This window comes from Pyxicephalus adspersus, chromosome 3 (assembly GCF_032062135.1).
Source record: "Pyxicephalus adspersus chromosome 3, UCB_Pads_2.0, whole genome shotgun sequence".
Lineage (NCBI taxonomy): Eukaryota > Metazoa > Chordata > Amphibia > Anura > Pyxicephalidae > Pyxicephalus > Pyxicephalus adspersus.
Genome location: NC_092860.1, coordinates 53,926,727 through 53,948,114, shown reverse-complemented (window position 1 = coordinate 53,948,114; position 21,388 = coordinate 53,926,727). Strand labels below are relative to the sequence as shown.

The following is a 21,388-nucleotide window of genomic DNA, read 5'->3' as shown; positions in this document are numbered from 1 at the left end:
CAACCTCTATTTATTGTACAGCACTGCGTAATATATTGGTGCTATATAAATCCTGTTTAATATTTATACCCACTGGTTCAACATGCCTGTAAAGTGCTCAATATTGATGCACATTAACAAATATCAGGCTTGAAGTAACAGTGCCATCTTGTGTTCAGAATCTACTACTACAGCAGAACTTAAAATGGTAGGCAGGTTCATTATTGCAAAAGGGACAGGCTATTTTTGCAAAATAATTTTACACGCCTGTTCACAGTTCCTTAACAGCTCACTTATTTTTTACGTTATTCTTTTAATGATACAAGTGCATATCCATATCATGCCCAGCTGCTTGGCAGCACATGCTGTGCTCTTTGTGGCTTATTTTCCCACACATAACAAGCACAATTTCTGGGGGAGCTTATTGACTTATTTGCATGTTTTTGGGAGTGTGAAGAAACCCAAGTGCCTGGCAGAAACCCAAACGTTCTGGGAGCTAGTGATTCGCATCTGGGCCACCAGTGCAGCAAGATGTGGTGCTATCCACATGGGCCATCATGCCTCTAATGGAGCCAAAGAGCCGTAAAAACCCACAAGATTTCTACCGAGCTATTCAAAACCAGAAACAAAAATTGACATACACATTTTACAGATGAATCCGGGCTGAATAACTCAATACAACATGGACATACTACCTTAATTGGAAACATCCTGATATCTGATGAGCATCAAGGAGTGCAGAAAGCCTTATTCACTTTGTGGGTGCAGCTAAATTGAATTTGTGTGAAAGCTTTCTATTTAAACACCACAACTCGCAGGATAGTAAATACAATATACAAGGGCATACTATACAACACTGACCTTCAATGTACATATGTGACCGCCTTTGTTCATCTATTTTGGTGCAGGACGACATTTTTTTCAGACTTGTTTTCCATTGAAGAGAACTTCATATTAAATTAGAACATAATTTATTAAAACACACATGCAATACTACTTTTACAGCACTTGATTTATTTAATATCACTGTTATATGGGTGGGTATAGACCAAAAAAAAAAAAAAAAAGAAAATAGATTTATGGCAAAACTTAATATTTTGTAATCAACACAAATCCCATCATTTTTACAATTACTGGTTTAGAAATACTTTGTGTGGACAATAGTAGATAAATGCAAACAGATATAGAAAAAAAGAAAATACTAGTTCCAATTGAAGATCACTACATGTGTTTTTTTTCTTCAAGACCACAACTTTGCCCAAACTTACTGATTCTAGTTTTAGGTAGGTACTAGATAGTTGAACCTTTTTCTGGCCCATTGTATACGTTTAGGACGCCCTTTGGGCAATTTAATGGTAGATGCAGTGCCTAGCGTGTCACAATATGAAAATTCTGTTTGGAGGAAGTGACACGGTTATTTGTTTTATATTTATTGGGAGGTTGGACTTTTGTTGAGAATCTCCCAACAATGTTTTTACAAGTTTGCAAGAGATCTAAAAAAAAACAAAAAGTTTTAGTTTGGGTGTCATATGGCCTTTCATCTTTCACTTATCAGTGGTGATTTTGTAAATGGTTATCCGCTGTATATGTTAATAACATAAAACTATGGACTCTTTTCATCATAATTAATACTAAATAAAAAAAATTTAAAAAGGGAAGATTTAAAATGTGTTGTAATGGTGCCACTCTTATGGATTGGATATTAAACATGTTCTTTCTTCTTTTCTGTAAATTGATTGCACTAACTGTTTATATTACATATCAACTCAAGTTTCTGCTTTGCTTTAAATAGGCATGGCAATTCTCCCAGCACCATGATTAACTGTTCATATAAGAGATAGGGAAATTCCTACCATTATTAATTCATAAATGTAATCAAACACTTCATTAGTAACTGTGTATACAAATGTCCATTAGCGTCATTATCAACCCTGACCGCAAGGTTCTGGCTTGGATACTTAATAAAGGGACGCACAGTTAAGGGTGTAAAGGCTTCTTTCACCTTATATTTGGTACGGTTGGGCTGCAGGGCAAAAGTTAATTAAGGAGTCCACAGCACAAACAGAGATAATGGCACTGGTAGAAGCTGCTGCCCACGGTCAGTCTGGCATCCTTTGTGAACAGCAGCACGAAAAAAAAAAGCCCAGTAAAAAAGTTGTCAAGCAGCAAATGCATAAAGGGGAGCTGTGAACAGGTGTCAGGGAGAGGACGCTCTGCGTGTGTACTGCACTCGGTATCTTGTGACTGTCATGCCGTGGATCTCGGAGATCTCACAAACTGTCTTGCAGGGAACCATTTCTTCATCTTCTTCACCAGTCAACCAGTCTTGCACCAAGTCAGCTGCTCTGGTACTGACATTCTCCTGCAGCCAGCTGTTGTGCCAGGTAGCAAACCTCTCATGGTGCTTCTGGAAGACCATAGGCTGGAACTACAAAATAAATAAAAAAGAAATGCATGAAAGTATTCTCCCACCATTAAATTCAGGCCTAGAATAAGGCACTATCAAGATAATAAACTGCTAATAAGTTTTACAATAAAGGCATAAAAGTAAATGGCTTTGGGTAAAGTATGTTTTGGGGTATGTAAAACTGGTAGCATTTTTTTCTATTGCCAAGTCAGGCATTCATTTACTTGCACTGAAAATCAAGATACAGCCAATACAAAGGACAGTAAGCATTTGGGTGAATGATTTTCAATGACATCCTCACCTCTTTGGCTCTTGTCAGTGTTCCCCAGCGGTACATATAGTCTTCAGAGTTGATGATGAACAACATTTTGTGGCTGTTAAGCCTGAAGCGGCAATCCATGTTGCTTGCACTTTCTACTCCCATTAATCTTTTCCATGAGCTTTTAACTTCATCCTTCATCATCCGCATTGTCCTGCACTGCCATCTGTGAAAATTTCTGATGTTTCTGTAGGCAGGAAAAGGTATATAAATGTCTTAATTATTAATGTCAATAATATGTAAATAGGACATTTCCTAAAATACATAAATAAGCAAAAAATGTCTGCCCAGTGCCCCAAAGCAAAACTTTGCTCATTCAGCAACATGTTTTTCTTTTCTAAACTGAAAACTAAAAAGAGCAACTTGGAAAGTTGAAAAACATCTTAAGGATTACAAGTACAAGTTTGGGTGAATGTGAAGATACTTTTCTTTCATCCCCCACTTCTCTGCAAGCAGCATATACTAACCTTTCCTTTTGTTTTCCCTCCTTTTTCTGTTCAGTACTAAGAGATAAAGGAAATACCTGGCACTTCCAGATATAGGGAAAGCATGCAAATCCCTTCCTCAGCTTTACATAAGCTATGACACTGGCTACTACTTGATACAGACAGCTAAATGCTGGGGAAAGCCATGAGGGTTGGTATATGTTGGTAGGGAGAGATGGAAAAATACAGGTCCACCTTACTCTATTTTTCCTGTGCATGGCCAAAGAACAGGTTCACAGTACACTGCATGCATATACTGGTGGGTTGTTTTCCTAAATGTCCCAGGTGGTAATTTCCTACCAAATGAAAAATAAAGCAGCACACATCAGGAAAGGAAATGTGTAGAGTTGCAGAGAGCCAAGAAGATTGTTCCAGTACATAGCAATATTTTACAGGCAGAATGAATTTGTACCATTGGTTATGCTATTTTTTAAGGCCACAGTAAGTGACAAGGACACTTCATTACATCTAGTGACTGTACAAAAAAAAAACAAAACAAAAAAACAAACCAAACCGACATTTTGGCTTTTGAGTTTTAAATGAAACACCAATGCCGAATAGAGGCGGTGTGGTGATCATTTTTCTTATGGTAAACCAATGTAAATACATTATTTTCTTAGCCTTAAGCACATACAGTGTGTGACTGGTAAAAGATATGATACCTCTGTAAAAATACTGGCTTCAGCAAAAATCCTTCATTCTGGGAATTCTGTTCTCCTTGTACATTAATATACTGCTCCACATAATTGGATAGGTGCTAGACAAACAGGAGGGGAAGATGACAAATTAAATCCACTTTTAAGAGGAATGGAACGAACATTGACCACAACAAACTAAGTGTATAAAATAATGTGTCATTACTGTAACACAAAGCCTACAAGGTGCCAAGAAAAAGCCCAAAATGTATCATTTTTCCTACAGTTGTAGTTTCATACCCAGTCACGTGACCAGCACCAAAGCACTGTCGAAGGCTTTGATTACGCAGAACAAATTTAAAGACTAACATCAGATGACTATTTATAATGGTTAATTGTCTCTGCCTCAACAGCCATTACACAATAGGATTTTGAGCTTTAGGTTTTCCTGGTATGTAGGCAAAATGTGTATGTTTAGCATTTATAGAGTTTTATAAATAGTTTTAAAAAGAAGCCCCAGTGTTTTGCTCCTACCTGCACCTCAGTAGGGTCTTCAGTCTGAACATCTTCTGTGTCAAGCAGCTCGATTGTCATAATAACTTGGCCTTGCCTTTGCAGGAACATAATCTTAAAAAAAATAAAAAATTTTTTCAACTTTTGCTTTGCTGTCTTTGCATATTAAAAATATTTGAATGGACTCAATTCTCTAGAAAATGTAGGAGTGTGTTATTTTTAAACCTTTAAAGATTCAGCAATTTGTGGGCTTTTTTTATGAATTAAGTAATTTCACACATCATGTATTATTAAGCAGCACTTTCATTTGATATAAAAAGCAGGTTTGTGCTTAAAATTAATCCAGATCTACCACCTTGCTTAACAAAATACTGTTACAATGACCATGCATGGCAAAGTGTCAAAGATGCTCCCCTGCTGATCCTTCGCAGCTGGCACTAATTTGCTGGTATTGGGGACTAGGTGGAAAAGTGACATCACCCCCAAAGCTGTAAATGCTGGATATAGATGGAGGCTGTGATGGGGTAGAAACCAATCAAAGTGCTGGAAATGTAAGTAATACTGAACCAGGAAATGCATCACTTTGAAGAGACACTTTTGTGAAGGTTCATTTAAATGACAAGGCTGCACATTTTCTTTTCTTTAGTCTGGAACAAATAGATACAGTGAATCTAACCTACATTTCAGGACCATGAATTTTTGAAAACGATAAAACAACCTAAATTCATGTTTTGTATTATAACTGCACTCTCATGATTACCTTGAAACAATTCTCATCTGCCATACAATGCTCCGCTTTCCACTGATAACTGGTTTCTTTTGCTGTACGGACGCACTGGGTAATTAGACTGCCTCCTGCTGCTCCTTTCTTTTTTTCACTCAGGTACAATTCCACCACCTTCAAGCAGATCTCGTCACTTACCAGATGATGGAGCTAGGAAGTTACAAGAGGCCACAAAGAAGATCAGAAAGCACAAACACAAACCACACAAGAAAATAATATAAGTTGCCAAGTTTAATTATAGTATGGCATTTTCAATGTAGCATTAAAATTTTGGCAAATATAAACAGTGCTTACAAATATCAAAGCTCTAAAAATTGAATATTTTATAGCGGACATTGTAAAACAAGCCACCCACATATTACATTCAATTAGGATTGTTATAGTGAACCTCTTATTTCACAAGCATGTAAACATGTGAATACCCACTACATCAGCCGTTTCAAACACATTTCCTAACCCCCCACCCTTCAACACAGTACCCCCACTTGCTTGGTATTTCCAAATAAAATCTAAAACTAATTTGATAAATAAAAAATAAGTCAGATGCACTCAAACTATAATATGCAAACTCTGAAAAGACTAAAAGAAGTCAGGAAAGCAACAGGCTTCAAGAAAGTAGCAGCTTTTCTCAGTGACTACAGTAACAGTAAATAATAAAGGTTTAGAGGATAAGTTATATAGTTAGGGTAAACAGGTTTCAATGATAAATGAGCAATGTGCTAAAGGGATTCAGAACCAGGCTCTTCTGCAGGTGGATAAATGCAAAAATGTCAGAAGCCAGAGAAGAATATGGTACACATCCAGCAAAGATTTTAATCACCTGGGCGGTTAGCCCAAACCTGGTTCGTGTTAAGAAAAGTTGCTACAATCGTTTACCCAAACCAGGTTCGGGGTTGCTAAAAGTATTAACAAGCGTTACAGTGCAATCCGATTGTCATACAACATTGTATGACACTCGGATTACAACTGAAAAAAAAATACCGTCCCTGCAGCTCCTCCGGAGACGCATCTCTGTTCAGTCTTTTCCCAGTGTGTGCACTGATGATCTCCGGGGTTTCCCGGTGACCTCGGGCCGGAGATTCAAATCACTTTGCATTGAACTCAATACAAAAAAGCTGTATTGCGTCCAATACAAAGAAAATATATATTTTTATATATATATGTGTATGTATATGCTACTGTACAGTTACATTACATTATTTTTTTTTAAAGATTTTTTTTTAATGTTTCTATAAAAAAAAATTTTATTATTAAATATATTAAATTTTGGACGTATTTCGGTGAGTTATGTGGTAATTCGGTGAATTATAAGTAATTATTGAGTAATTCGGTGAATTATAGCCTACAATCTAAAATACATTTCCATGCAAAAAATGTAACACTTTTTGCATGGAAGTACGGAAAGAATTAGTGTTCGCATATGCATCCCTCAGCGATTCCTGATGATGTCAGTGCATGCGCCCGTTGACGGGGGTCATAGCAGGAAATTCAAATATTTTGTATTGGATTCAATACGAACTCCTGTATCCAATCCAATACAAAATAATACAAAATATATTTATTTTATCCATAGTTATGCGACATTGGACTTTGTTTTAAAATTTACCACACTAGGGAGGTGTTTTAGAAAAATATAGTACTATACAGTATATCAAATTTTTGCATTTTCAGTATTTTTAATTTATTTATGCATTTCTGTTTAAGCTGATTTTTGTGTTTTTTTTATTTAATTTTATTATTAAAGTAATTTTTTATTTTTTTACATGATTGTGTGTTTCAAACTTTTTTTTATATTCAGGATATCTACTACACCAGGGGTCTGCAACCTGCGGCCCTTCAGCCTCCTTGTTGTGGCTCCCTTCGGCTGCCGCGGGGAGATCTCTGATGGGGGATCCCCTTCCTCCCAAGACACTGCGGAGGAGGGGGATTCCCTATCCGGTGTTCTAATAAAAAAAATCTACCAGTGAAATAAATCTACCACGGGGTGTGTATAAATGGGTGTGTACAATGACATCCCCCTCTTTTGAACCCCAATTCCTCTGGAATGGGGAGATGTACAAAACCACAAATGTAGGTGCAAGTGGGGGACACCTGTGACTAACACCCCCTAAAATTTTATTGTTAGGCTATCATCAGAACATAAAGAACTCTGCCCATCAAAAAAATCTACTGTTACACATTGCTGGAGGCACCTGAACCCCAATTTCTCTGGAACAGGAAGGGGGTACAGGTGAACAAAATTAGAGGTGCAAGTGGGGGACACCTGTGGCTAACACCTCCTAAAAACTCCACCCATCAAAAAACCCCTACCCTGTTACACATTGTTGGAGGCTTCTAGCACCTAAACCCCAATTTATCTGGAAACGGGGGTACAGGTGAAAAAAATTTGAGGTGCAAGTACGGGACACCTGTGGCTATCACCTCTTAAAAATTCATAAAACCTCTGCCTATCAAAAAAATCTACCCTGTTACACATTGCTGGAAGCATCTGAACCCCAATTTCTCTGGAACGGGGGGGGAGGCGGTACAGGTGACCAAAATAGAGGTGCAAGTGGGGGACACTTATGGCTAACACCACCTACAATTGAATCACTAAGGCATCGTCAGAAAATAAAGAACTCTGCCCATCAAAATAATCTACCCTGTTACACATTGCTGGAGGCTTCTAGCACCTGAACCCCAATTACTCAAGATTGGGGGGTACAGGTGAACAAAATTAAAGCTGCAAATGGGGGACACCTGTGGCTAACACCCCTTAAAATTTCATCGCTAAGGCATCGTCAGAACATAAAGAACTCTGCCCATCAAAAAAATCTACCCTGTTACGTTAGAAGCTGGAGGCTTCTAGAGGAATAGTTCAGTGTTTAATTTATTTCAAAGTAGGCCTACACGTGCACACTTGTTGTAACAGGTAAAATTAAAAAAATATTAAAACTTTTAAAAGTTTATAAACTGTGTTATGTTTTGCGGCTCCAGACTATTTTTCTTTAGTGGAAGAGGAGGCAAAATGGCTCTTTTGATAGTAAAGGTTGCTGACCCCTGTACTACACCCTTGTTTAAACATATTTCTGAAAGTTAAAGGTCTAGAATTTAAAAAAAATATGTCATGAAAAACAGTGTACCGCTTTTGGTACAGAAATCTAGACATCAGTGAAATGCCCACAGGAGGTTAATAGTATCCTAGAACAGATTTACCCTGTGTGTCAGATGTGCTGCCAGGGTTCAATTCAGCTGTATGCAATCATCAAAGCCTAGAGATGCAAGTCTAGATCCCTTACAGCCACATTGTTGCAATTACCTGTCGTGTAATGTTCTGAACCAGCTTGTCCATGGTGAAGCCAATGTAAGCATGTATAGTGAACATTTCCCGTAGTGTGTCTTCATAATGCGTAGGGTCCAGATTTCCAACAAGTAGGTTTCTCACCATGTCCAGGAATGCAGGGTAGTATTCTTCTAGTTCCACCTCACCTGGAAAACAAGCAAACAGCTTAGAACAAAAATACAAAACAGTATTTATATCAAGTTTTCTTCCCATTTCAGCTCAGTGACTGCTAAAGATAATTGTCAATCATGTAGACTTTTTTTTTCTTCCCAAGATATTGAAGTAATGGTGGGTTAGCAACTCTGGCCTTTGGAGCACTACCTCCCAGGTTCAAATCTTGACTAGGACACTATCTGCATGGAGTTTGCAGGTTCTCCCAGGGTTTGTGTGGGTTTCCTTTGGGTACTCCCGTCTCCTGCCACATTCCAAAACACATGCCCTTAGGATAACTGGCTTCCCCCAAAATTGACCTTAGACTGTGTTCATGACATATGACTTTGGTAGGGGCATTAGATGGTAAGCCCCTTTGAGGCACAGCTAGTGACCTGGCTATGAACATTGCAAAGCGATGCGTAATATGCTGGCACTATTTAAAACTGGATAATAATAATATAGCTCATTTAATTATTTTCAGTGTATACTTTAAATTATATAAACACCAGAAAACAATTAGTGAAATATTGTTAGAAAACTTTAAATTACAATATTGCTCCATTGCCTTGGATGTAGCCTATTTGATTTAAAATTATATGTGAATGGCATAAGACAACTCTCTTTTTCATGTGATAGCAAACTATTTATGAAGGAACTACAGAACTACCATATCTGACCTTCTAAAAACACTGTCTTTCTTAATGTGGGAAGCACGGTGGCTCTGAAGTTAGCACTCTGGCCTTTGCAGCGCTGAGTCCAAGGTTCCAGTCTCAGCCAGGACACTATCTGCATGGAGTTTGCAGGTTCTCCTTATGTTTCTGTGGAATTCCTCCCACATTCCAAAACATGCAGTTAGGTTAAATGGCTTCTCCCCAAAATGGACCTTGGACTGTATTAAAGAAATAAGACGTATGGAAAATAAGTAGTGAGCTCCTTTGAGGGAGAGTTAGTGACATAACTATGGACTTTGTACGGTGCTGCGTAATATGTTAGCGCTATATAAGTACAGTGTAATAATAATAATAATAATGTTGATATGCCAGGATATTCATGGCGGACTCAAAAATCTAAACCTGCAAATGTTCCAAGTTCACTTTACATACTTAATAAAGGAGAAAGGGTGCACCAGAATGTAGAAAGTAGTAATTCAATGATATCAGACAGATTTTTTTTTTCCTCAGGCTCATACAAAACCAGCATGTACTCCCCCCAAATAAAACACAGAAATTATCACCTCATTATGTAAACAATGATAATAAATGTAATACTTACTGGGTTGCTTAAGTCGGAGCTCCATAGCAGGTCCATTAGACTTCTCTTTTCTACCTTCACACAGCAATTTTTCACGCTCCTTTTCAGTCCTATACTCATGCAACTGGATCTGTGCCTGGCGATAGATCCTCAGAAGGCGAGAACACAGTGTGTGGTGAAGCCGAAGAAAGAAATACCAGTTATTATTAGCAAAGAATAAGCTGTACATTTCTTCTGTTATCTTGGGTGGTGGTTCGAGGGGAGAGCGCGTCGGGGTAGTGGGTTCCTGAGGTACTCCAGGATTTGCTGCTTTTCTGCGGCGTTCAGGAAGCTCCGTTACAGAAGGGTCCGGGATTGTCTCTGCAGGAGTATCCTCACTGTTAGAGCCAAGCAAGGACTGTAAAGTAGAAGAGGAGGAGGAGAAAAACAATTCAGGGATAAACTGGTGCAAGATTTGTCGGATAGTGTCTTTATCTTCCTTCTGAATTGCAGGTTGCCTTTTAACATAATAACTAATTAGAGATGCAGCATCCTCCAGAATCTGCCAGTCTTCATAGGTATAAATAAGATGTGGCCCACTGGATGCATTAGGCCTTCCATCAGGGTGCTGTTCCTGGTGCTGTAAAAGGAGACAAAATCATATTAAGCTTTTATATATAAATATATCCAGTTTTCTAGTTTGACCTTAAAAATAAAGTGATAAAACAAAGCTGTCAAACCTTCCTCATAAGACCCTTTTGTGTTGGTGGAAGCATTCAGAATGCTGTGCCATTAAGCCTGATTTATTAAAGCTCTCCAAGGCTGGAGAGGATAAACTTTCATCAGTGAAGCTGGGTGATCCAGCAAACTTGGAATGGATCTAGTCCAGACATTTGCTAGTGAATAGCAAATAACTTTGAAGAAATCCATTTCAGGTTTGTTGGATGTGTATCCTCTACAGCCTTGGAGAGCTTCAATAAATCAGGACCATTATGTCAAATTTGATAGGGGGTCAACAATGCTGAGGCAAACCCCAATTCAATTGTGGTCATTTAGCATAGTCTATCCTAAACAGGAAGTTTTAGGTACTATAAACTTGGCAATTTGGTTCCACTTTAACAAATCTGCACAGTTCAGTAGTCGATTCTTATTTTTTTCAACATGTTTACCAAATGCTCCATACACCTTATTACAAGATATTAGTGACCATATATACCCATATACATATGCGCTGTTCAATGGACTGCAGTATAAACTTCAGCATCCATTAAAAAAAAAAAAAAACGCACATTCATACCGGTTTTTTTTTTTTTTTTTTTTTTTTATGCCGAAACATTGTTGACACCATTGGTGTTACATTTTAAGAAGATGATAAGCTTTTTTTTAATCTTCCCAAAATGTTTTCATATACACACACACACACCTATTCAGACTATAGCACCTACCTCATCATAGACGCTCTCAATTTCATTTAGCAGACTCTTTGAGCGCAAAGCCTTGGTGTCATTCTGTTTAAAGTTAACAGCCTGGTGATCTAGAGATTTTAGGTATGCTCTTTCATACTGTTCTCGCCAAGTCTTGTTAAATCCTTGCTGAGCTTCTCTCCATTCTTCTTCTTTTGCTTTCAATCTGCAGCAGACAATGAAATACATTTAGGCATTGCATTTTTTGAGCTGCATAGAAAACGCAGCCTGCAGCATTTGACTCTAAATCAAATATTAACGCTTTCATTTAACAAAAAGTAAATGTTTTTACACCTCTAAAAAGATCTTTATAGGCACTAACACACAAAAACCCCCAAAAAACAACACAGAAGCATATGTGCTCTGCAGGTGTTTTTCAAAAACGTCAACCAGTATGTAACTACATGGAAAAGAAAAAAAAAACAAAAACAATCACCAATTACAAAGGTTTAATAGTGACAGGACAAGCTGTCTAAGCCATATAAGGTAATATTTCAACCAATGGTATGTGCACTGATTTTAGGTAGTCGAGTTTAGGTTTACATTTAGAAAACGTACACATATTCAGTGCTCACTAAACTAGGAATACTCATTTTATACCAATATCAGCATGTAAAGGTACTATCAAGGTACACTGTGACAGTAAGTGATAATTACCAAGGGGCCTAAAATTTATACACAACTCAGACTATAGCATATAATGCCTAATCAGGCAGGTCATTATTGAAAAACAGGCGATGTCCTTTCTGCAATAACATGTCCTGCTTGATCGCTCTGGGTTTCTGTCCATAAAGCGGAGCTGTGCATGCTCTGCATCAGCTTTGGTTGCCAGGGAAGCCCGGCAAAGCGGACTTTTCTAGCATGTGCTGGGAAGGACCATACTGTAACTACCACTTCTGTCTCTATCATTCTATGCCATCTCGTTTTCTTTTTATTCTATTATTCACTTTTTGGCTTTCTGGGTTAATGAGCAGGAGTACCTAATAAAACAGATGTATATCTAAGAGTACTCAAGATAAACTACTCCATGATTCACACTAGCAATTACGTGTTCATCGCTTTGATCTCTCTCCTGTTGAAGATTTTCACACTCTAAAAGGCAATACACATTATCATTAGGTATTTACTCTTATGTTGTTGGTTAATTTGTGATTTACAAAAAAAAATTCAGTAATGAAAATTATCTTTTTCTTAGTCTCACTTGCCTCTTTAACACAACAGGTACTGCAGTGACAGGATTTTTCTTGAGACTCTCTATAATATCCGGAGCTTTGTCTCCATATATGCGATAGATGGCTCGCCGTTGGATGACTTCAGATGTTCCACCCAAGCAATCGTCTAGGCGAAACTTTTCCTGATCTTCTGCGGACATGCGTGAAAGCTTCTTTTGAACACTCTCCAGAACACGAATTGTTGCCAGATTGGTTTCTAATACAACATCAAGCTGAAGTGGAAAAAAATTAATGAAAATGTAGACTGTGGTAGCTTACCCTAAAGAGAAATTTTTGTCTACTTTGTGTTATTTTTAAACAAAGTGTCAGAGACTGTGATGTTTAAAAAGTTAAGCAGCAAGTAGACACAAGGTATAAAGTAGTAAAACATTTGATTGTTGATCATGACTTTCTAGCTACTATCACTTTCTAAAGCTCTATAAAACACTGATTAGAGCACGATTTGCAATTTACTTCTACAGAACTAAAAGGTTTGGTTTTTGATTTGGATCAAAAGATATCCAAAATATATGCAGAAGTGAATCCTGATATACAATTCTGGAAATCTCCCTATCACAATTAAGGAGTGTGGTTCACTTTGGATCCTGATGGATATTTGTATCTCAGCATTAACTTGAGCAGGAAGGCTACTTTGAAGTACATCATCATAATCGGTAACTCGATGTAAAGGATTTTTGTGTAAAAAAATATTAAATCTTTTGCAATATTGTTTATCAGGAAACCCTTACTGTGAACCTTATTGTAAAAGTAGTCCACATTACGATTTTGGAAAAAAAAAAAAAAAAAAAAAATAAGATTACTGAGCATTGTCACGTGGGAGATATAAGGCAATGAGGTCTGTGTAAATGCCAACTTTTAAGTAAACTGCATTTTTAGTTTAAGCTTTTGCTGACAACTTTATAAAAACACAGTGTATATGGTTATATTTAAACACTGGGTCACCTTGACCTTTTGGTAGAGCGATGCTGTTAATGTATAATAGGAAGGGATCCAAAGGGAGATCTAGACCAAGTACACATCTACAATATAAAGCACCACGCAACATTTATGTGGTTCGCAACTGGCTATCTTAGTAGCAGAGAAATTCATCACATTTATTATCATTAATGCACCTTTAAAGGATGGAAAAAGTGTTAGTTTAAACAAAATGTAATACTATGAATTAGGATTAAAATACATACATACAAAGACTTCTTAAGCTACGTACACACGGCAGATTTTTATTGCCCGATAATCGGCATCGGCCAAATATCGGGCGAAAATCTGCCGTGTGTACAGTCGGTGTCGTCCATCGTCCGAACGACCGTCCTGCCGGATCCACGGACGATGGACGACAACCGATCCTAATGAAAGGGAAGGGGGAGAGCGCGCAGCAGGGTGCCGCTCCGTCGCTCTCCCCCTCCCCTCTCCATAGAGCAAGAACGGTGCTGTATGTACAGCACAGTTCATGCATCGTGCAGTCCCTTGTCGTTGGAAAGGATCGTGAAAGATCCTTTCCAACGACAAAAATTGCAAGTGTGTACGCAGCTTAAGACTTCTATTATCTTACTAGTAAACAGCTGAAACATTTGTATCAGTGTGTATCAATGGTTTGTAAACATTTTAAATATATTGATGCATAGTATGTAGTTGCAGCTATATAGAAAAGTATTGAGCTGCTGAAGAAATGTCATAAAAATAAGAAACACATTTAAGCTTTTTCTCTTTGAAATAAGTCTGCCCAATTTTACCATTTATAGTTATTTTGCTATCAATTACCCCCAATAAACTCCTTCCTCTGATTGCACATCATAGCTTTTTACACATTTGTGAAATCGCACAACATTGCAATAGAAAAACTTTGCCATGTTTAGTACTAAAATATTTTGAAGTAAGGATATAAATTACAAACAGCAGAATAAAATTTGCACTTTACATATTTATAGTAATAAATAAAAAGAAATATCAGAAATACCGGTATCAGTTAATTAAAAAAAAAAGCTTTACTAGTGCAAAATAAATAAGTCTTACTTATAGTACTAATTATTTTGCTAAATTATTAAATCCATTGCTCTGCTGCTTAACTAAAGTATTTGACAGTATAGTTATACACCAGTAAAGAAAATGTTAAGAAATGAAAATGAAAACATTTCTGAATGGAGAATGCAGAAACACAAGCACTGCCCACCTCGAACCTTTCATCCTCACAGCGGTGAAGCTGCTCTTCATATGGGGTCTTCTTAGAACTGACAAAAGTAGAGTCTTCTGACCAGGCAGGAAAGGAAACCCAAGTATCATTTAACACCTGTAACAAATAAAGGGAAAAACATGTGCTGATTTATGACAGTATTATGCAGGAGAAAGCAAAGGAAAATATAGAAGCGTGTAGACTCACCTGTGACTATTGTATGGGAGGGGGAAAAAAAATAGCTAGCTATCTCCAGATTCACATTGTAGTTGGAATAGTAAGAACAATACTATTAATATTATATAATGCTGCAAGCCTTCTTCCAGGCTGAAAAAAACAGAAATCCCAAATTGCGTGAAAATTGCTCCATCAATGCGCAGCAGCTTCTTTCCACAACCAGAAATGTAGGGCAAGTATTTTTTTTTACCTTACTGTTCCCAGTATTTTGGATACACCTACCTCTTTGCAGACAGCAGTCCTTCCACTGCATTTTGGCTGCTGATAAGTCTTAGGCAGTGCTCTGTAGCTGGAGCCAATACGTTTACAAGAGGCGTAATCAATTTCTCGCCCTATCCCTTCATTAGAACGGTCACTTGTTACTGGTGGGGCAAAAGAAAGCTCTTTAACGCCCAAGAAAGACTTAAACTGAGCAAAGAGTTCAGGGAACTTCCTGTTAAGAAAAAAAGCAGATAGTTAAACGGAGCACATCAGGCTTAGAAACATAGTATCATACTTCTGTCTCATTGAGGCTTACTTATTACAATTTAATTGCTTAGAATTGGTGATGCCAATACTGCCCCTCTGTCTCAGTGACATAAGCCACATTAAAAAAGCTAAAAGGTAATCATTTATTTATAACATAATATGTCATTTTGATGGTATCACTAAAGGCAGTTTCTGTGGAATATTACCACGCACCATTAGAAGAATTACAACACTTATATGTTTCTTAATATATGGGCCCTATTGATAAAAGATTCCCGTTAATTTGCTCTAAATTCCCTCATAATACAGTGTACCACTGTACACTCGGTATAAGTCCGCTTTGGAATAAGTCCAACTTGGTATAAGTCCTGCTTGGACATGAAAAATCTTGTTTGGTATACAACCCTTGTGCCAGAACTTGTATTGGTCAAAATGAGTCCTAACACCGCGCGCTACCCTTTTTTACCTCTCTCGAGACAAAGCCATGACTGCCCACGAGTGTCAGTACGCCAGTTGCTACCATTCAGTGAACAACCCGCTATAACTCTCTGTGAATTACATAACATCTCCTCCCTTCTCAACACCATCCTAGTAGGCACTTGACTATTCTCAGCAAGGTAAAGTGAGGTTAAATTTTTTATTCATTTCATCTAATTGCTTTTGTATTTATGTATTAAGCAGTTTTTAAATTATTCTATACAACCCCATCAATGTATAATATGCCAATAACAATAGGATTTTTTGTTCATGGGAAAGGATTAATCAGTTTCCTTTTATTTCTTATGGGAAAAATTTGTTTGGTATAAGTCCACGGATCTGGAACCGATTAAGGACTTATACCAAGGTACCATTGTATTAGCTTACACTTATAGCATTTCCTACTGTGGCAGGTGCACACTTTTTGACTATTGACCAGATAGCAGAACGAGTCATTTTTTTATTAGGCACTGAAACAAGAAGTGTGGCAAGATTGCAACAGTAGTCAGGGAATTTCAGACAAATTGACGGAGGAATATTTATAAATACAGCCCTATATGTGAAAGCTATCATATCCTGCTATTTCACCTACCATGGAGAGATATCTCCACTATGGGCATGAAATAAACAAAGTTTACGGCTATGCATTTCCTATTCTCCTGGTAATTAAATTTCTATTAAAAAAAAATCCCTTTAACAAACAAAGTTTCTGGGATTCTTTATTTAACATACCCCAAGAAAGGTGTAACCAACTGCAGTAGCTCCGAACCAGATACCAGCTCCTGGTTAAAAAGTGCAATGCATCGCAAAAAATTCTCATAGACCTCCTGGCTTTTTAGCACTCGACGAACCTTAAAATGGAATGCAATAATAAAATGATCATACAATAGCCAACTAAGAAGCAAGTTACTTACAACAATTAATAACTAAGAACTCAAATACACAGTAAGTTTTTTGTTTTTTTTTTTTTAAATCCTCCAACTTTGTGAGAGTAGGTTTTGTCAGAGTAGGTAAAAACCACTGGTTACAAGACTTCTTGGTAGATAAACGTACCAAAACACAGCCCAACTCTGCATGACAAGAGTTTAGAACATCTGTTACTGGGTGTCTTTATTGCTTTTATGTACTACACAAGGAGTGCAAGAAGAGGATCTAGCACACCAGATACAAAGGTAAAAAAGTTGAGGTTAGAGTTACTATTCTAAAGCCTAGAGGAGGGGAAGAGAGTGACCAGAAGTCATTAAGGAACAGAAATAAAATGTTAACAAAGCAACAGAACGAGTGGTGTGGTGTATATAATAGAAACCTATACAACTAAATCTCAAAGTACAAGTGTACATTCCCAAAAGTGAGAAAGTATACTTGTACTGAAGATTAACACAAATGGGGGGGGGGTCTTCTTGGGTCTGAAATGTAAACATTAATTAATAAAAAGGGCAAATACTAGATTAGTTGGGATTTCAATCAAAGTAGTAGATTGCGGCCGGGCAGTGATGGGCTGAAACAATCACTCATAAGGATACGCGGCTGTAATCCAGCATATCCATATACCTGTTGGGAAGTGTGCAATGTAACCAGGAAACAAATAAGGGAGGTTAAGGATATACTAGGTGGTGTAGCGAAAGCGATGCAGGATTTGCTGCTATTCTGCAGGACTAGTCTTCTGCCTAATAAAAGGTATATCATTTTTAGAAGAATTTAGTGACCCAATTGTCATCTTTTGCACTTGCCTGTAACAAATCCTTACAGAATATTACTAGTATAGGGAAATCAAAATGTCTAGTTTGGGGAGGGGGGTGGATCTACAGTAACAATTGTTTTTCTAGCAGCTAGAAGGCATGGGGGGAATTGGGGAAATCACGCCAGCTGCCAAAAAGACAATGCTGGCTCATGGGGGACAGCGATTCTTGTATTTTTGTGAACAAAGAAAATTACCTTGTTAAAGAAGGAAAATTCCTGCAGTGTCCCATATTTGCCAACACTAGCCACTGACTGGTCTTTGGACTTTCTCATCTTCATCTTTTTCTACATAACAAAAGCAAAGGCTGCAAAAAATAATGTCACAATACCACAACATGCTTTTTATGGTCAATTCAGGTTACTTTACCTTGGATGGACAAGACATGGGGCGTAACAAAAGAGATCTGGATCTTTTTCGGCTTTGTTCTAGGTTTCTCTGGTACTCAAGCTTTCTGGCACTGAGATCACATGTACCGTTTCCAGTGAACTGTATAAATATATTTATGACATTTAAATCATCTGCAATCTGAAATACTCCTGAACAATGCAAAATGACTCAATCAAATCAAACTTTAATCAAATATAAAAAGGTTTTGAGTCAGGTACAAAATGCAGCTATAATATTTTAGGCAGAAAATATTTGAGCCTGCAATAAACAATTACAACAAATTAATGCCAGACACCCTTTTTTCATTTAAGATAGAAAAAAGTTTATTTTCATACCAATGATCTCTTAGCCTCAGGAAGGAACTGGCCAAATTCAGAAAGTAAATCTTCCTGTCCACGAAATAGGCTAGCTACTTCTGTGAACACCTCTTCCTCTGACATACCACGAAAAGGGCGTCCTTTTGGATTCAGCTGATCCTTCTAACAGAACAGAATCATTTTCAGTTAAAAGTTTTTGGAATGAAATCAGTGGCTTCATATATAACTAACATAGATATTATTGCATATTACTACACAAATACATTTCTTATTGAACATGTACATTATTGCAATTTAGTCTAAAAAGTCAGATTTCACTTCGCTCTATTCTTATTTCTTTAGTGGGGATGAAACAATACACAAAGTGTACAAAATATATATCAATTAATTGTACTTTAACACATTCTGTTCTTTTCTTCTGTATGGCTAACAGACCTTTTACCATTTTCCATATACACATATACCATGTTTCATATAATTAAAATGCAGGCGCAATAAAAGAGCAAAATAAATTAGCTGCGAAGAAACAAAATATAGACACGCTATATAAATGAAATCTGGGGGGGGGCTGGAGATTTTTCTACTAATGTATCCATGGTTTTTTAAGGTTTACAATTCTACCTTAGATTTAAAATGTCAAAAAAATAAATAAATGCATTATTTTTTTTAATGGTATGATAACACGTGGGCAGTAAAGATTTGCTCTCGGCACGTGCAGGTTGTGCTTCCTGCTTTTAGCCCCAAATTGTGACAGTCCAAATCTTGGTCCCCTCTTAGCACTTTCAAGTCACAATAGAGCTTACTTGCTCCATTCTGCTTTATGAACTATCTGGTTTTCTCTTTGACCACTGCTATATGCTCAGCAAGGATATTAAGCAACAAAAGGTTAGAAAACATGAAATGCAGTATATTTAGACCATCCAGGCACCGCAGACCAAACGCCTTTGGAGGAATTTTTCTCCAATATAGAGGAGTATTTCAAATTTAAATGTCTGAGCTGCATCACACAGGTGTCAGTGGCTGATATCTGCTCTCATGTCAGGTGAAAGCTAGCTCAGTGATTGGTTTGTGAAGGGAGAAAATTTAAAAATTAGGATGGACTCTCGGCAGCTGCAGTTGGCGTCTATAATCCCTATTCACATTTATGCTTGTACATGAACATGCTTCATTTAAATATTAAACTATGTATTTAATCAAAAACAGTAATTCTGGGAATCCTCCCGAATGGCAGGCCTACTTCCCACGCTATTAGAAGTTTATGGTATGTATTTTATTCCTTTGTGCACTGGTGTAGTCTACTTTGGACAAAGAATGGGAGGTGTTTTTAATAGCGATCAGACTGCATTTCCTACTCTGTCATGGGTGTTCATAAAGTCCTGGTCTAATGTGCTTTAATAGAAAGTGGCAGAGGTCACCCAACCATCTTCTTTGCAGATCATGGAAATTTGTCTAATCCATCTGGCTATCGTACCCTAAAATTTGCAATCTTCTTTGGGTCACCAAACAGCACCAGAAAATGGCTCAGACTCCCTGGCTAAGTCCAAATACCTGATGAGGTATCTAAAGACAGGTATCTGAATAAGGTATAAGAATAATGGGATTGTTGTAAAAGGTTGGTAAGCCAACCTCCTGGGCTCTATGGAAAGATGTGGCAAAGGTAGTATACAGATACCTCCGGCTGTAATGATATATTCGAACAGATGGGTATCCTTGAACCTATTAAAAGGGAAACTGTCAGCCCATTAGGACCCTTGGTTCAAAACCAAGGTAGGGCAATATTCTATTTGATGAGTGCTGAACTACAGAGTATTTGGAATCAAATCCCTGAGGAAAGCAGATGTATTCCCCAATGATTTTACAAGAAACTAATGAACTGGTAACTGTAGTATAAAAAAATGGCACCATGGAATGATAATACCATATACCAAGACCATAAAATGGCAAACTAATGAGTGCTACTTTCCATACAACTACTACAAACATGACTGTTCTATACCTTGAAGGTACCACTAAAATGAGGCACAGTACCATAGTGAAAGTAAATCTCATGGTCTGCAAAACAAACTAATAAAGCCTAGTTATCCACATGGCAAAGAAAAAGACAGACCCTCTAAAAACCTAAATGATGTACTGAAAAGGTAAAAGCTGCAGCATCATTATACGAACATTAGTTAAGCATGCAGTGGAAAACAAAACACAAAGGGAACTACCATATGCAGGAATACATGTGTTACTTTTTTAATATTTGTACACCATTAAAAAAAAAAAACAGGCAGCAATATTACCTAAACATGTCGTAGACAACACACAGGTGAAGGCAATAACCATATGCAAGATTAGTTATTAATATAACACAGACAATCAGAAGAAGAGTGTACAATATATAACCTGAAGTAGTATTTGTAAACACCATAAGGATACATAATCATAGTAAAACAACCAAAGGTAACATGCATGCAGCTAGCGCTGTATAGATGCCCAAAAAAAACTCCTAACAGCCTTTAAAAAAAACAGCAACTTATAGCAGAGACAGGCAGGTTAAAAAAAAAAAAAAAAAAAAAAAAATCACACAAAACGTCTGTGCCCCAACAAAATACATTTCATGTATGCGTTTAAAAAAGATATATGATTTCCCACATGCAGCAAAAAGCATATTAATCTAATCATGCAGTATCATACAACTGCTGAGGTATAAAAAAAACTTGAATAAAGCCTCCCATAACTGTCTAAAAACAGCAGTTATCACAGTCAGTACATAATTGAAATACAGTCATAGCTTACAGCACCTTAGAATCCCCAGCCTTAACAATGAAACCACATTGGAAAGGAGAAGGCTTACAGAGCCAGTTAAGAAAATAAAACTGTGCAGCCAAGGCTAAAGATTATCTATTGGTTTGCATCTGTGAATAAGACACACCCTGGTAGACATCAATTAGGAAAGCTCACCTGAGAAGTAAAATAAAATCAGGCGAGCTCAAGGAACTATGGGAAAAAAACAAACCTTAGATAGAGAAAAGTGTGAAAAAAGACTGTGGGTGATAAAAACAAAAATAAAAAAAAACAATTCCCCTG

General features: G+C 37.3%; 1 protein-coding gene across 2 annotated transcripts in view; it reads right to left on the bottom strand.

Moving 5' to 3' along the window:
- Positions 1 to 933: 933 nt before the first annotated feature.
- SIN3B (SIN3 transcription regulator family member B) overlaps positions 934 to 21,388 on the bottom strand; it is a 31,872-nt gene continuing 11,417 nt past the window's right edge. The window contains exons 1-16 of one of the 2 annotated variants that reach the window (XM_072404657.1): positions 21,103 to 21,123; positions 18,335 to 18,478; positions 17,979 to 18,098; positions 17,807 to 17,896; positions 16,604 to 16,722; positions 15,149 to 15,359; positions 14,690 to 14,806; positions 12,496 to 12,734; positions 11,273 to 11,456; positions 9,870 to 10,467; positions 8,421 to 8,590; positions 5,099 to 5,272; positions 4,360 to 4,452; positions 3,853 to 3,947; positions 2,688 to 2,892; positions 934 to 2,407 (exon numbers count right to left, since the gene is read on the bottom strand). In XM_072404657.1, the coding sequence (XP_072260758.1) occupies positions 2,177 to 2,407; positions 2,688 to 2,892; positions 3,853 to 3,947; positions 4,360 to 4,452; positions 5,099 to 5,272; positions 8,421 to 8,590; positions 9,870 to 10,467; positions 11,273 to 11,456; positions 12,496 to 12,734; positions 14,690 to 14,806; positions 15,149 to 15,359; positions 16,604 to 16,722; positions 17,807 to 17,896; positions 17,979 to 18,098; positions 18,335 to 18,439 (2,751 nt within the window). In that variant the 5' untranslated portion in view covers positions 18,440 to 18,478; positions 21,103 to 21,123 and the 3' untranslated portion in view covers positions 934 to 2,176. Of the gene's footprint in view, positions 2,408 to 2,687; positions 2,893 to 3,852; positions 3,948 to 4,359; positions 4,453 to 5,098; positions 5,273 to 8,420; positions 8,591 to 9,869; positions 10,468 to 11,272; positions 11,457 to 12,495; positions 12,735 to 14,689; positions 14,807 to 15,148; positions 15,360 to 16,603; positions 16,723 to 17,806; positions 17,897 to 17,978; positions 18,099 to 18,334; positions 18,479 to 21,102; positions 21,124 to 21,388 lie in introns of those variants that run through there. The other variant, XM_072404656.1, reaches the window with a different exon arrangement.